Consider the following 14,765-nt stretch of genomic DNA (forward strand, 5'->3'; position numbering starts at 1 on the left):
CTTAGTCAGTCATTATTAAGTACTTATTAATGCCTTATTCTGCATGGCTATTCAAACGTAAGCCATTAACTCAGAGTTTTCCCCAATAACCTCAGAATTATTACTTATTAGTAAGTAAGGAAGTTTTGTATATGAATTATGATCTCAATATGTTTTGCTTAGTATGGACTTAATAAGGTGGTAGTACCACAAGAATAGTGTCTCTTAATAACACTTAATGAATATGGTCTGTTCTTACTTAACTTGTTCAGTGCCAGCCATTTTCAGATTTTCTACCCCCCTCAGTGCCAGCTGTTTTTGAGCATTTTGACTGATTTTAAAGACCCACAGAATATTTTCTACAATGACTATCTGAAATCTGACACCGGATTCATCAAAAAAAAAAAAACATTTGTTTCTGGCTCGTTTCGTTCTTTTGTAGTCAGCCGTTGAATAGAGCAAGTTTTACACAAATCTTCAGTTTCAGAGCAAAAAGCTGAGAAAACAGCCTTTTTCTAAAAAAAAAAAAACCCTGTCAGTGACTTTAAAGCTATTTTTTTATTATTATTATTTTACTATCTAGGTCAGAGTTGAATGGATTTCTTACTGTATTTTGGCGTTCCTCCAAGTCTCTCCCCCAGTCAGTCTGCACACACACAACTTCCTCTTCCTCCGGAGATGCAGAGTGTCACTCGCTTCCCCGTTTCTTTTATCGTTTTATCTCACCATCGCCACACTATCCATGAGTTCCACACATGCCCTGGTTGAGTGTGCGCTGCTATGTGCTGCTGGAAACGTCAACTCTCGTACGTAGCACCATTTTTTGTATCGTAAACGCCTTTCCTCCTCTCCCTCTTAGCTCTGCTGAGCATGGATGATCTCTCATCCAAAGGTGCACTGCTACCTCCTGCACGTCACCTATTATTTTGCTATCTGGCTCACAGGCTGGGGGTATTTTGTACCAACCCCCACCCCCCCCTTCTTCCTCCTGACGTGCAGCGAAGACCGGTTTAGCCCGGTCATCGCTGCACAATTGCTGGTTGTCAGAAAATATGATGGCAGAGATTATTAGAAATGATGCAGGAAACCGACATTGTAACAGACATCGTAACAGAGAGGCAGCGGCACAGCCAAACATAGGCGCCATCTTGCCATCTATTTTAGTCTTAGATTATCACAAAGGTCAGAGGTCATGATAACCATTTATGTCTGCCCTGCGACCTGAAAACAGGAACAAGCGAGTCAGAAAATAGATGGATGGATAGATGGATGGATGGATGAAAAAATGGATGCAACCATGGATTTTACTGATGCAGGCACGCAGTGACCGATGCATCTCGATTTCACCTGTAAATTGTACCGATGCCACTGAATGAATCCATACACTCGCATCGCACATGTTTATATCGAGATACTGATTCATATCGATTAATCTCCACATGCTTAGTGTGTATGTATGTAATATTGTCTCTAAAAACAGTTGACTACTCTGCATTCATAAAATCTTTATCTTTTACAGATATTGATAATATTCATTTCACCTACATTTACCTTATTCTTGGTGCTGCTACTACCTGTTCAGCTGTGCAGAAAACATAGCAATGAGTGTTTGTGATTCAAGTAAAGACAGACTTTTTTGAATAGAAGATTCTTTAATCAGACATAAGTTTCAGGAACATTTTATTGTAAACAAAGGAAGCCACTATCCATGACACCACCGTGACCTCCTCCTTTACCTTTAGAACCTTCACCTTCATAGACTGCAGGCTGTTGAAGGGGCCAGAGCATCTCTATGGATCAAATCCTGCAATGTCATTCTAAAGTGAAAAAAAGAGGTAGTTTAAGTTGTAAAAGTTACATGATTAACCAATTACAGTCAAAAAATGTGATGTAATAGTTGTGTATATTGAGCTTATTGTGTTGTGAAATCCATTCAAACAGTCTGGTGACAAGTGTGGAGCTCAAGTATAATGGTGGTGGCCGTGACTAGAGGGAAGGAGTGAGTGGTGGTTGTACCATTTATTTTATTTTGGAAAGGACACATGGAGGTGCTGAGCTCTTCAAGCTGTGTGAACAAAAGAGAAAGCGAGTGAGAACTGAAGTGAAGCCAAAAGCACAAACCTTTGTCAAGATTATTAGGAAAGTCCAATTTAAAACATGTCAATAGATTCTAGAGATATTAACAATTGTATGATCCCTGAGGCTCCATTTCATTTTCATTTATTTATTTATTTAGCACACATTAAAGCACACAATTGCCAAAAATTTCACAATTTGTTGATGTAAATCTGGTAAAAATAGCGTAAAAAATGAAAAAAATAATAGTAGTTTGCATTATAAATGTATCAAACACTACCCTACGCCTAAAAAGATATATTGTTGTCTTTATTATAATAAATAATTAGTTACAGTATTGTAACATAAGCACACAGCTGTTTGCCTCAGTTTAACAAGATTTGCACACCATCATTTTGAAGCTTTGTTTTTATTGCAAGTCTTGTCTTAATTTATTACTATAGCAACACAGCCAAATATGTGCTTACTTTATGACAATGATTCTATTTTTCAAAGTCATTATGACATCATTTTGCCATTAAATGTGGCTTTGAAGAATAGAACCCAGAAGAAAAAGAGCATTGACACTCAGAATCTTTAAGAAGCGACTGCACCAACGAACCTGTTACGGACTTGTTCACACATTTTAAAGGTAATGTTTTAAGTATTGTCCAAAAAAGATTGGGAACGACTGCACTAAATACCGATTTAACCTTATCCAGAACCGGATATATTTCTTCATAACAGAGGCTTGTATATATTTTTTATAATGTTTTTTTCTTTTCTTTTTAAATTAACATTGACATCATCTTTTTATGATGAAACGAACATCACAAATTTCACAATTTGTTGCTGTAAATCCGGTAAAAATTAACTTAAAAAAATAAATAAATAAACGTAGTTTGCATTATAAATGTATCAAACACTACCCTATGCCTTAAGAGATATATTGTTGTCTTCATTGTGACAAATAATTAGTTACAGTAATATATAAGGATGTAACAATTCACTCAACTCCTGATACGATTCGATTCCGATACTGGGTTCACGATACAATTCTCTCATGATTTATTTTACAAAATGGGACTGTAGACAAATGATGACTGACAAATATTCCTTTAATTTTTTTGAGAAAAAGCTAGAAAACACTGTAGTATTTTCCTTTTATTTTTCATTGTCAAAAGAATCCCTTGATAAACTATTCAAAACAATGCAGTTTGCCTAAAAATAAGTCCTGAATGAAATAAAAAAAAGGAATAATACAAATGAAGTTCTATAGTAAACAATGAAAAACTGCACAATAGTTCCTTATTTTTTTAAAAGTGCAACTAGAAATGTATTTTGTGCCTTAACAATTGGACTTTAAAAAAAAACAGTCATTGAACTGTATTGACATCAGATAGTTTTTTTAAACAGCAGAGGGCGCTTTATATTAATCCTTCTAGAAGCGGACATGACGGGCGGAATCTGGCAGCCATTTACTGTTAAACATGCTCATAAATGATTCTTTACCCCTTTAGCACCGAAAGAATATCTGTAATATTACGTGAATATCTGTAAAAGTCACGTTTTTCTATTAGCTCTGTGTGCTAGCATAGCTTCTCTTCTTCACTGGTGGAATAACTACATGCCAACCGACCACTGGGTTACCAGTGCCCTCTGCTGGTCTAAACAAACATCTGACGTAAATACAGTAAAATGACTTTTTTTTTTTTTTTAAAAAGTCCAATTGTTAAGGCACAAAATACATTTTTAGTTGCACTTTTAAAAAGAAAAAGAACTATTATGCAGTTTTGAATTGTTTACTATAGAACCAGAATTTAAATAATAGGTTTCTTCATTTGTATTATTCCTTTATTTATTTCATTCAAGATTTATTTTTAGTTAAATTGCATTGTTTTGAATAGTTTATTAAGGGATTCTTTTGACAATGAAAAATAAAAGGAAAATATTAGAGTATGTAAGTTTTTGGCCAACAGCGCCCCCTGGTGAGTAAAATGTTCATTAGTTTTCTATTGTTGTATAAGACGCTCCCTCATTGGTAGTAATTATGCCTGATGTAACAGTCCATACATATATCCACTATGAGGAGTAAAATGTGTGTGTTTGCATTATTTAATTTAATATATTTGATCTTCCTATGTTAATAAGACACACATTTAATCACAAAAGGCAGCTTCAAACAGATCAATGTTGACAGGTTGTCATGGCAACTCAGGCTAAAATGGAGGATCAATGTTGATAGGTTGTCATGGCAACTCAGGCTAAAATGGAAGCTCAATGTTGACAGGTTGTCATGGCAACTCAGGCTAAAATAGAAGCTCAATGTTGACAGGTTGTTATAGCAACTCAGGCTAAGATGAAAGCTGCAGAATATCCACCATTCTACAGAATCTCCCCGTGCACCGTCAGAAACGACTAAAGTAGCTTTAATAATATTGATTAACGTTGACCAGCAGATGTCATCAGTGAGCAACGTTTGAGACCAAAGTGAGTTTCTAATAATAATAATGTCAACTTTAATGACTAATTTTTTGATTTTCCAGAATCCAGTGAGTAAATACTGCTTGTTTTAATCTAATGTGTTACATATTAAGTCATAATCTTGTGTGAATGAGCTGATATTGAACGATCTTTGGAACAACTTTGTCATAAAAGCTCATTTTAAATTTGTTCATTTTAACATTTAACATTTAGTCTGAATTCTATCATTTTATACTGTGTGTGTGTGTGTGTGTGTGTGTGTGTGTGTGTGTTAGCGGCATATAATATTTACATCAGAAACTATAACGGAATGTCTCACTGCACGTAAAGCTACAAATTATTATTATTATTATTACGTATTATGACAGGCCCATATTTCACTGGCCTCAAATCAACAGGAACAAGTATTTACTAATTTTAATGTGACACATTTAACATGTGATCATTATTTTGTTTTATCCCAAGATATAAATTGTAAATTGAGGAAACATTGGAATTGAGCTGCTGAAAGGAAGTGACGGATTGCTGCTCTGCTGCTTTTTATTGCAACACCTTTAAACACTGAAGGGCTTAATTATAGGACGTCTAATGTCAAAGGTAAGTGACAATTTTCTAGCTGTTTTTAGCATTTAGCTCATTTTGTTAACATTTAAAACAGGGATTCACGTCAAACATGTTATATATAATTGTCTACAATATGTTTCAAGGCTGTAGCTATTGAATATTTTTGTAATCCAGTATTCTACTGAAAATTCTATAGATTAACATATTTTTTTAGTTAAAGAGAAATTATATTTATACATGAGAAACTAACATATTTGACTTAGGAATGAATGAACCATTTGTTTCCTTTTTTAGATAATCAACACTTTTGCTTTTTAGCAAACGGCAATTGCATCTCAGGAAATGTGACTAGTTAATATAAAAATGAATAAAACCAACAGAATAACATAACTTTCTACTTCTGCCAAGTCCAAACATCTTCTCAGATATCTACAACTACATAGATATCTTTATTTGATGAACATTGAAGATAACTTGAACTAAAGTTTAGAATTGGTGACGTGATGTTTTCCATATCTTTAACTTTCATTTTATCAAGTCCAAATGAGGTTTGATATAAATGTAATGTTCATTTTGAAAAAAAGTTTGCCATTGGTTTCCATCATCTACCACCCACCACTAAAAGTCATGTGATGTGTGATATCATCTAAGAAAGGTCTCTACTGCTCATGGGGAACGATTTTTTTTTAATATAAATTAGCTGTCAAAGGATTAAAAAAATAACCAATCAATTGCAAATCTGACTAAATAATCACGATTAATCACAACTTGTGAATTTCAATCACAAGTTGCACAGAAATGACGTGTATTTATAAGTTACATTTGAGGCAGATAATTAGTTTAATTTGTTTTCCCAAACAAAATCACTGTAAAATGTAGTGTGTGGTTCATGCAGACTTTAAAGGTTTGTGCTGTGTTAAACTTCAGTCTGTTATTACACAATATATTGGTTATTTTAAAGAAAAAAGATTGTACATTAAAATAAAGTACGCAAAAAATCTAACCTATAATTTAGGTGTTAATATGAGAGAACCATAGAACTTATCTGAACCTTAAACATTCAAACTATTGCACTTTTACATTCAGCTGCTGAGGCACAGCCGACTGTCCACATTACTACAGGATGACTGAATCAATGCTAAATACTAGAGGTGATCTCAGTGAGATGGACTCAGAAACATTAGTAAAGGAACGTTCCACAACAATGAGAGTGTCCTGTTAATGTGCTGCTTGTCTCTGTCCCTCAGTTTGTGGACATGTCTTCTGCCTGCAGTGGGACGTCTGAACATCACTTCCTGTGCTCCATCTGTCTGGAGGTGCTCACTGATCCAGTCACCACACCATGTGGACACAACTTCTGCAAAACATGCATCAGCACACACTGGGACACCAGTACCACCAGCAGGTGTCCCGTGTGTAATCAGGTGTTCAGCACTAAACCTCAGCTGAAGGTCAATATTATGATGCGTGAGATGGTTTCTCAGTTCAGACGTGAATCTGAGAGGAAAGCAGCAGCACCAGGAGAAGTTCTCTGTGACGTCTGCACTAGAACCAAAGTAAAGGCCCTGAAGTCCTGCCTGGACTGTGTGGTCTCCTACTGTGAGACTCACTTGGAGCCTCATCTGACAGCATCAGGCCTGAGAAGACATCAGCTGGTGGAGCCTGTGGAGAACCTAGAATCCATGATGTGTACAAAGCACAGCAAACCTCTGGAGCTGTTCTGTCGGAGCGATCAGACACGTGTCTGCTTGATGTGTTCTCTTTTGGAGCACAGGAGTCACCAGTTAGTCCCTCTGGGAGAAGATCTGTTTGAAGACAAGAAAGTTTATCTTCAGCAGATGATCCAAAAGAGACGAGAGAAGCTGGAGGTGATCAGAGAGTCAGTGAGGATCAGGAAGGAAGCAGCAGACAGAGCGAAAGCTGAAGGTGTGGAGATGTTCATTGCTTTGATGGAGCTTGTTGAGAGAGGCCTGAAGGAGCTGATGGAGCTGATGGAGGAGCAACAGGAAGCAGAAGAGAGAGAGGCTGAAGGTTTGATCAAAGAGCTGGAGGAGGAAATCTTTGAGCTGATGAAGAGAAGCTCTGAGGTGGAGCAGCTCTCCCACTCTGAAGACCACCTCCTCCAACACTTCTGCTCCCTGAAAGCTCCTCCAGCCACCAAGGACTGGACAGAGGTCATGGTCCATCCATCATCATATGAAGGAACTGTGCTGAGAGCTGTGGCTCAGCTGGAGGACACACTTAGTGACGAGATGATGAAGATGAAGATGTTAGAGATGAAGAGGCTGCAGCAGTTTGCAGTAGATGTGACTCTTGATCCTCTTACAGCTAATCCTTACCTTGTCCTGTCTGATGATGGAAAACAAGTTTATGACAGTGATGTGAAGAAGAAACTTCCAGATAATCCAAAGAGATTTTCTAACTATATTAATGTTTTAGGGAAACAGAATTTCAGTTCAGGTAGATTTTACTTTGAGGTTCAGGTTAAAGGAAAAACTGACTGGGATTTAGGAGTGGTTAAAGAATCTATCAACAGGAAGGGAAAGATCACTCTGACTCCTAAGAATGGTTACTGGACTGTGGCACTCAGAGATGGAAATGTGTATGAATCATATGAAGATCATTCAGTCATTCTTCATCTGAAGCGTGTTCCTGAGAAGGTGGGTGTGTTTGTGGACTATGAGGAGGGTGTGGTCTCCTTTTATGATGTAGATGCAGCAGCTCTGATCTACTCCTTCACTCACTGCTGCTTCACTCATAATCTACACCCATTCTTTAGTCCTGGTTTAAACTATGGTGGTAAAAACTCAGCACCTCTGATCATCTGTCCTGTCAATCAAAGTGAATGATCAGTGTCATGATGAAGTCACACCAACAATAGATTCAATGGTTCTCTGCAACCATTCACTTCTCCAGGTTGGTTACGCACTCCATCCAACCTAACATGTATGATTCTCAACAGTGGGAGGAAACATTTTATTAAAGAAGTTTCACATTTGGTGTTTGGATTGTGATGAAATAAAAGTGGATTTTAAAAAAAAGATTTTACAAAATGATTCATTGTACAAACATGTTACATGTTTTATGATCAGTTAAAATGTGTTAATGGTTAGTAAAACAAGTACAGTGCCCGTAGGAAGTATGCATTCATGTGGGAGCAAAAGGGGTATAATTGCGTATTTTTGTATCTTTCTGTTGTGTTTTTGTGCATTTTTTGTAAAATTATAGTTTTTTGTTGCCATTGCAGTGTGATTCTGGAATCTTTTTGTGTATTTTTGTATCTTTTTTAGTGTAGTTTTGTGCATTGCTGTTGTTATTTTGTGTATTTTTGTATAAATATTTAGTTTTGTGTATTTTGAGTCATTTTCATGTTTGTTGTTGTTTGGTGTATTTTTTCTGTAATGTATGTATTTTGGAGTAATTTTGTCTGTTTTTTTTTAGCCTTTTTGTAAATTTTTATGCATTTCTGTTGTCATTTTGTGTACTTTTTGTATAAATGTTGGTATATTTTTATTATAAATACTGTGTGTGTGTGTGTGTGTGTGTGTGTGTGTGTGTGTGTGTGTGTGTGTGTGTGTGTGTGTTTGAGCCAGCCATCTCCTCCGTGCATTATCTATCACACATGCGAGCTTCTTGCACATAAAACTCGCAGGTTGTTAAGAGAGACACGGTAACTACGGTAGCTAGTTAAGTCAACTATTCATCAGCATGTGTGTTTATGCTATACAACCCCTCGACTAACAGAGAAAGTGTGTCACACCAGTGCCACCACTGGATAAGTTTGTGTAGAGCCCTGATAATAATAAATATGTTGATAGGGATATAATCTTAATAGTGAAAGTAGTAATAGTAATAAAAGTAATGTTGTAATGATATTAATGGTAATAATTGCAATAACAAAATAATAATGTACTAAAAACAATATTAATAGTAAACAATATTAAATAATTATAAGGTAATATAATGATAATATAGCAATGCTAATAATACAATGAGAACACCAGTAACTATAATAAAAAATATATATATTAATAATGAAAAAAATATATAATGGTAATTATAAGAATAGCAATAACTTCAATACAATAGCAAAATTATACAATAACAATAACAAATCCATTAACTATAATACAATAAAAACAATAACAACAAAATAATAAGGTAATAGCAATAATAATAATACAATGAGAATACCAGTAACTATAAGATAAAAGAATAATACAAAAAAAAGAATAATATAAGAATAGCAATAACAATAATGTGTGTGTGTGTGTGTGTGTGTGTGTGTGTGTGTGTGTGTATGTGTGTGTGAAAAACAGAGACCCGAAAGTACCACAGAAAATAAACGTTTTGCAACACCAAAGTCGCAAATCTCTCTCAACGGCTCTGTGTGAGTTCACCATGTACATCTCGATGTAGTGCGCGCATCAGCCGTGTGTGTGTGTGTGTGTGTGTTTACATTGCAGCTGCTAGCATCTTTCTTACCACATAGTAGAATATGAGAAGAAACACTCACCGTTGCGCAGAACAAACAATAATCATAGTGGACTCATCCGCTCACAAAAACGTTACATTCCTCTGTCTGAAGAAGCATAATGTTTGCGATAAGGTAACGACCATCAGCACAGGCACCGCCCACACTCATGGATACAAAGGAGGAAGTGAAGTCTGACCAGAGATTTATAGGAAGTTTGGAATCACAGGAATAATATTAATAACCATGAAATATTAACTTAAATGACTTTTAGCGGTACAAAAACGTTTTTAATTTTGACTTTTTTTTTTTTTAACCCGGTGACACGGTGACGTCATGAACCCGGAACCGGAAGTGGCGCGCTCTTACCGAGGGAGCCGTAATTATAAAATTTATGTTTTGACCGTTTTGCGTCACCAAATTACTCTAAAATAACAGATGCACACACTCGGGGTATTTGGAACGTGGATGAATAGCAGTTGATTCACAGTTCATCTGTTTCGCCTTCAAAATGGATGCCGGAAGTCGTCTCTCAACAGATGGTGCGCTAGCACCCCCTCACACCCGGAGGTCAAAAGTTGAATAGGTTTCATTTCGGGGCCGTCCAGAAGTGAAATAAAATTAAAATAAACATTTGGAAATGACCAAATTACTCCAAAATAACAGATACACACACTCGGGGTATTTGGAACCCGTCGACCGAGTTTCAGGTCGAACTTGCACCGCGTCGGTGAGATATTTGCTCCACACACACACATCCAGACCTCCCTTGCTTTTATAGGTAGATAGGAATATGATGATTTTTTATATGAAAAGTATTATGAAATGAGTGCATACAAAGTATTAAATTAAAAAATAATTATTTTTGTGTAGTTGTATATTGCAATAATTACGGACCTATAAAATCATTTTTTTTCCCCCAATTCCTTGTTTTCCACACTGATTTTTCTTTTAATTCTGTTTTTTTTAGAAATATGAATATTTTTTTTTCATAAAACATTAGATTTCAACTCCTGTGAGGAAACAAAATAAATACTAATAAATAAAAAATGATTAGAACCCTTTATCCTTTTTAGACGTGGGTGTCTTCAACATGGTCTGAATGATCTGAATAACATCGTTCATCGTTATCAGCGGCAGATCCTGCAGCGACCTGGTGAAGAACGCCATTGTTTGCTAACACTGTTACCTGTGCGCCGGAAGTAATTCAATATATGGTTTCTGCACCGAGTATGCATGCGCACGTCAGTCACGTGTCTCATGTTTGTCCACATTTAAATGGGTCTATAGGTTGCCCCACTAATTCTCCAAATTAAAACTTATTAAAAACCAGTTGAGGAGCACAGTGGTGCAGGAGAGACTGAGTGGACTTGCCATGTTGTCCATAGAGAATGAGAGAGCAAAGAAAATGGACATACAGAGCATCGTCGTATACCCTTCATATAGTGGTGAGTTGGTCTATAGTACTTCATACTGAAATAGTGTTTATGAACAATTTTACCAAACTTTATAGCTACTGATACAGGCTCTGAGTTGTAATGGTTAAAGTGGGTGTTAAAATGATACAATCGCTATCCGTGGTGCTGAACTGCTTTAAATTTGTGTTGTTTTAATATTAGTGACCACGGAGTCTAATGTTTTTGTTGTTCTCTTGTTTTGTTATACTCTATTTCCTTTTGATGAACTTCAAAATGACAGTCGCTGTCCGTGGTGCCGAAGCTTGTAAGCCCCACTGTTGTGGGCATGTGTATGTTGTAAAATTATGTTATCATCATAACTCATTTGCCCCGCCCCCGGCCTGGCTCTGATTTGTTCCGCCAGTGGTGGAAGCACACATTGTTCTATTCATTTGTTTTTTTTTCAGTTGTTAATGTTCTTTATGTCCTGAGATTGAAAATGGACTAATACTTTATTATTTGTAGTGAATGTTTTTTTGGTGATGCGTGTGTGAAACAATTCACGGTTAAAATGAATAATAGTAAATAATAATATTAATAATAATAATAAAACTACAAAGTGAATAATATAACAAGATGGATAATCTAATCTGTGTTATTTATAATGTTAAAGGGCTGAGTAGCCCTTTTAAGAGGAGAAAAGTGCCCAACTAAAACTATGCGATGAACTAGCTTCCCAGCTTCAAGGAACACTTGAAGCTGAGAAGAGAATGTGTTGACCAGCAATATAGCTCCTCATATAACAATGGGAGAAAGAGGGGCATCACAATTAAATTGGAAGTATAGGGGGCATTAAAATAACTCCATATATGCTCCAAATGAGCACAGCCTAAGTTTCTGCAGAAATATGGCAGCATTGATAGCAGATAAAGCAGAAGGTATTATCCTGATAGGAGGAGACTTGAATTGTGTTTAAAGAGCACCTATTGATAGACTCCCTGCTTTTTTAACACTGATGGGGGAGTTAGGCTTGGTAGATCCCAAAGAGAGAGATTTGACCTTCTTCTTACAGGTTCACTCTACCCACTCAAGATTAAATATGTTCCTAATGTCTGGAGCGGACTCCTTTAGAGCCACTCAATGTAATACAGATGCAATCTCCATCTCAGATCATGCCCCCAGTCTGTTTGAAACTAAATGTTGTGTTGTTTAAAAAAACAGTCCTTTAGTTCAGTTTTATATTTTCTTTATTAACACTTCTATTCAGCTGCCATGTCCGTTTCCTTTTCTCTCTCTGTGCTCTCTGTACTCTCGCTCTGGCTGCTCTCGCAATATCTCAGTATCAACTATACTACACTAAAGATGTGCCCAAATAACAACTTGGAATACTGGAGACAGAGCCAATGTATTTATTTTAAATAACGAAATTATTAAAAAAGAACTACAAAAAGGCATTATTGATGATCTTGAATTGATCGATAAGGATGGGGTGTCACAACAATATTATGGGAGGGAGCCAAATGTGTCCTAAGAGTAAACATAATTTCAATTGGTTCTAGATTAAAAAAGGAGAGAATTGCAGAACAATTAGAATTGGAAAACAAAATCTGAGAATTGGAGAGAGAATATCTAACAACACAAAAGGATGACTTACTGAACAAACTAAAACAGACTATAGACAAAAATTAAACAACTTATTAACTTACAAAGCAGGTGGGCAGCTGAGATTCACAAATCAAAAAAAATATGTATTTGGTAACAGGGCTAGCCACCTATTAGCATTTCAGCCAGAGTAGTGCATAAAATACAATGCAAGTACTGGGAATATGATGCTGCAGCCGAAGGATATGACAAAGGCATTTACCAATTATTACCAGGAGTTCTATAGGGAAGAAAACTGCCCAAATAAGATAAAAATGACTGAAAATCTCCTTAAATCAATTAATCTGAGGAAACTGCCTGAGGAGGAAGCTGATCAAATAACACACCCAATTACAAAAAAGGCATTTTTAAACTCAACAACAACAAATCTCCAGGGGTGGATGGCCTCCCTGGAGAATATTACAAAGCATTTGAAAAAGAGCTGACTCCACTTCTGCATAAGGTCTATAACTATGCACTCTCAGATGGTGTTCCCCCTTAGTCATGGTCTGAAGCCATTATTAGTGTTATTCACAAGGAGGGAAAATATCCAACACTCTGCACGTCTTATTTCCCCCATCAGCCTTCTCCTTTATTGCAAAGAGACAAGGAACAGATAAGGTCAGAAGAGCCTTAAATCTCCAAATAATCACACAATTACTTGTCTGCACATGCTGTCAAAGGTCAACACCACAGGAAGTGCAATCATTATGAGACAGCAATGCATATTTTGTTATTGCAATAAAATACATTGATTTATTTTATTGCTTAATTGTGACCATCACCAGCCCTCCCTAAGGAAGGGTAAGAAATCTTTTATTATAGGGAGGATATAAAAAGGGAGAGCAGTGTTACACCTAAGTGGAGGGGGAGGGGGAGGGGAAATGGAGCAGGGAGGAGAGACTCAAGGCAGGAAATAGAAAAGGTGGGGAAGAATAGACTGTTTTGCAGTGAGGGTGAGATGTGAGGTTGTAGAATAAATTGTGCTTATTATGTTGTGTAATCCAGCCAGTATAGTGACAAGTGTGAAGCTTAGCTATAATGGTGGTGGCTGTGAACAGGGGGAATGAGTGAATGGTAGTACCTAAAGCAGGTATTTGGGATTAACGTGTCTAAGGTTAAGCCCAGTATGAGTTTTATCCCACATCCCAAGGCGTGCCAGTGCATCGTATACCAGTATATGTGCAAAAAAAAAACCGCTACTGCAAACCCAGGAACTGCCCTGTGCCCGCAGATGCAGCCAGGCCAGCAGAAAGAGCGGGGGCCAGGGAGCCCCAGGCAACCCCCCCGCGGCCGAGCAACCCCCCAGATGCCCCCAAGATCCAAGGCCGAGAGGCAGTCACCGCCCCCCACACACACATCCGAGGAAGCCCCAAGCAGCCGAGCACCCAGCGCATCCCCCCACTGACCCCAACCCCCAACCCCAAGGCCCCCCGCCAGCATCCAGCCCCCCCCACCCACCCACACCCAAGCACCCAACCCCCCGAGGGAAGGGCCCAGAGAGCCCCCCGCCCGAGACCCCAGCAGAGGAGCCAAGGCCCCCGCCCAGCAGACGGCCAGAGCCGCGCGGAACGGGCAGCCGACGGGAGCCCGCCGGTGGGCCCAGAGCCAGCAGGGTCCGGACCCCAGGCCAGAAGGACCCGGAACGGAAGCAGCACCGAGAGCAGCGCCCCCAGGGATGACAACCACGCCCATAGTCGCCGAGGGCACCAAGGGGATGCTGCAAGCTGCCCCGCCGGCCCTCAGGTGCACCGACCAGGCACCCCAGAGCGCTTCTCAGTTTATATGCTGAGAAAGCATTTGATGGGGTGAACAAGACCTTTCTACAACAGACTCTGCTGGAGTGCTGCAGGAACTGTGGACTTGTGGGTGATCAAACGCACATATTTAGGGACTGCCCCATTTTCCAAAACTTTCAGACTGAAGTTAAAGGACTAGTAGAAAAGCTACTTAAAGCAAATCTTTCCCTGTCTATTCTTTTTCCCCTGTCCTTTATTGCAACCATATATATATATTTTATTGAGAGCTATAGGGCCCAATCTCAGGACTGTTGTTGCTGTTTGTATGTGCATTGATTGTTGTCAATAAAAAGTAAAAAATAAAAACCCACCAAAGAGTGTCATTTTTTTTTTAAAAAAAAGGGTCTTAAATGCGACAAAGTTGCAAAATGG

General features: G+C 37.9%; 1 protein-coding gene across 3 annotated transcripts; it reads left to right on the forward strand.

The window, feature by feature from the left end:
* The first annotated feature begins 2,450 nt into the window (after positions 1 to 2,450).
* Positions 2,451 to 7,931, forward strand: LOC114458759 (E3 ubiquitin-protein ligase TRIM21-like). 3 transcript variants are annotated; one of them, XM_028441149.1, is made up of 3 exons: positions 4,488 to 4,524; positions 4,984 to 5,115; positions 6,330 to 7,931. In XM_028441149.1, exons 2-3 carry the CDS (start codon positions 5,107 to 5,109, stop codon positions 7,929 to 7,931), a joined length of 1,611 nt encoding a protein of 536 aa, XP_028296950.1. In that variant the 5' UTR covers positions 4,488 to 4,524; positions 4,984 to 5,106. The 3 variants fall into 3 exon arrangements, with proteins under 3 accessions (XP_028296952.1, XP_028296950.1, XP_028296951.1); XM_028441151.1 differs by lacking the exons at positions 4,488 to 4,524; positions 4,984 to 5,115 and adding an exon at positions 2,451 to 2,787; XM_028441150.1 differs by lacking the exon at positions 4,984 to 5,115 and having other exon boundaries at positions 4,511 to 4,524.
* The last annotated feature ends 6,834 nt before the right edge of the window (positions 7,932 to 14,765 follow it).

Source organism: Gouania willdenowi, unplaced genomic scaffold (genome assembly GCF_900634775.1).
Source record: "Gouania willdenowi unplaced genomic scaffold, fGouWil2.1 scaffold_177_arrow_ctg1, whole genome shotgun sequence".
Lineage (NCBI taxonomy): Eukaryota > Metazoa > Chordata > Actinopteri > Blenniiformes > Gobiesocidae > Gouania > Gouania willdenowi.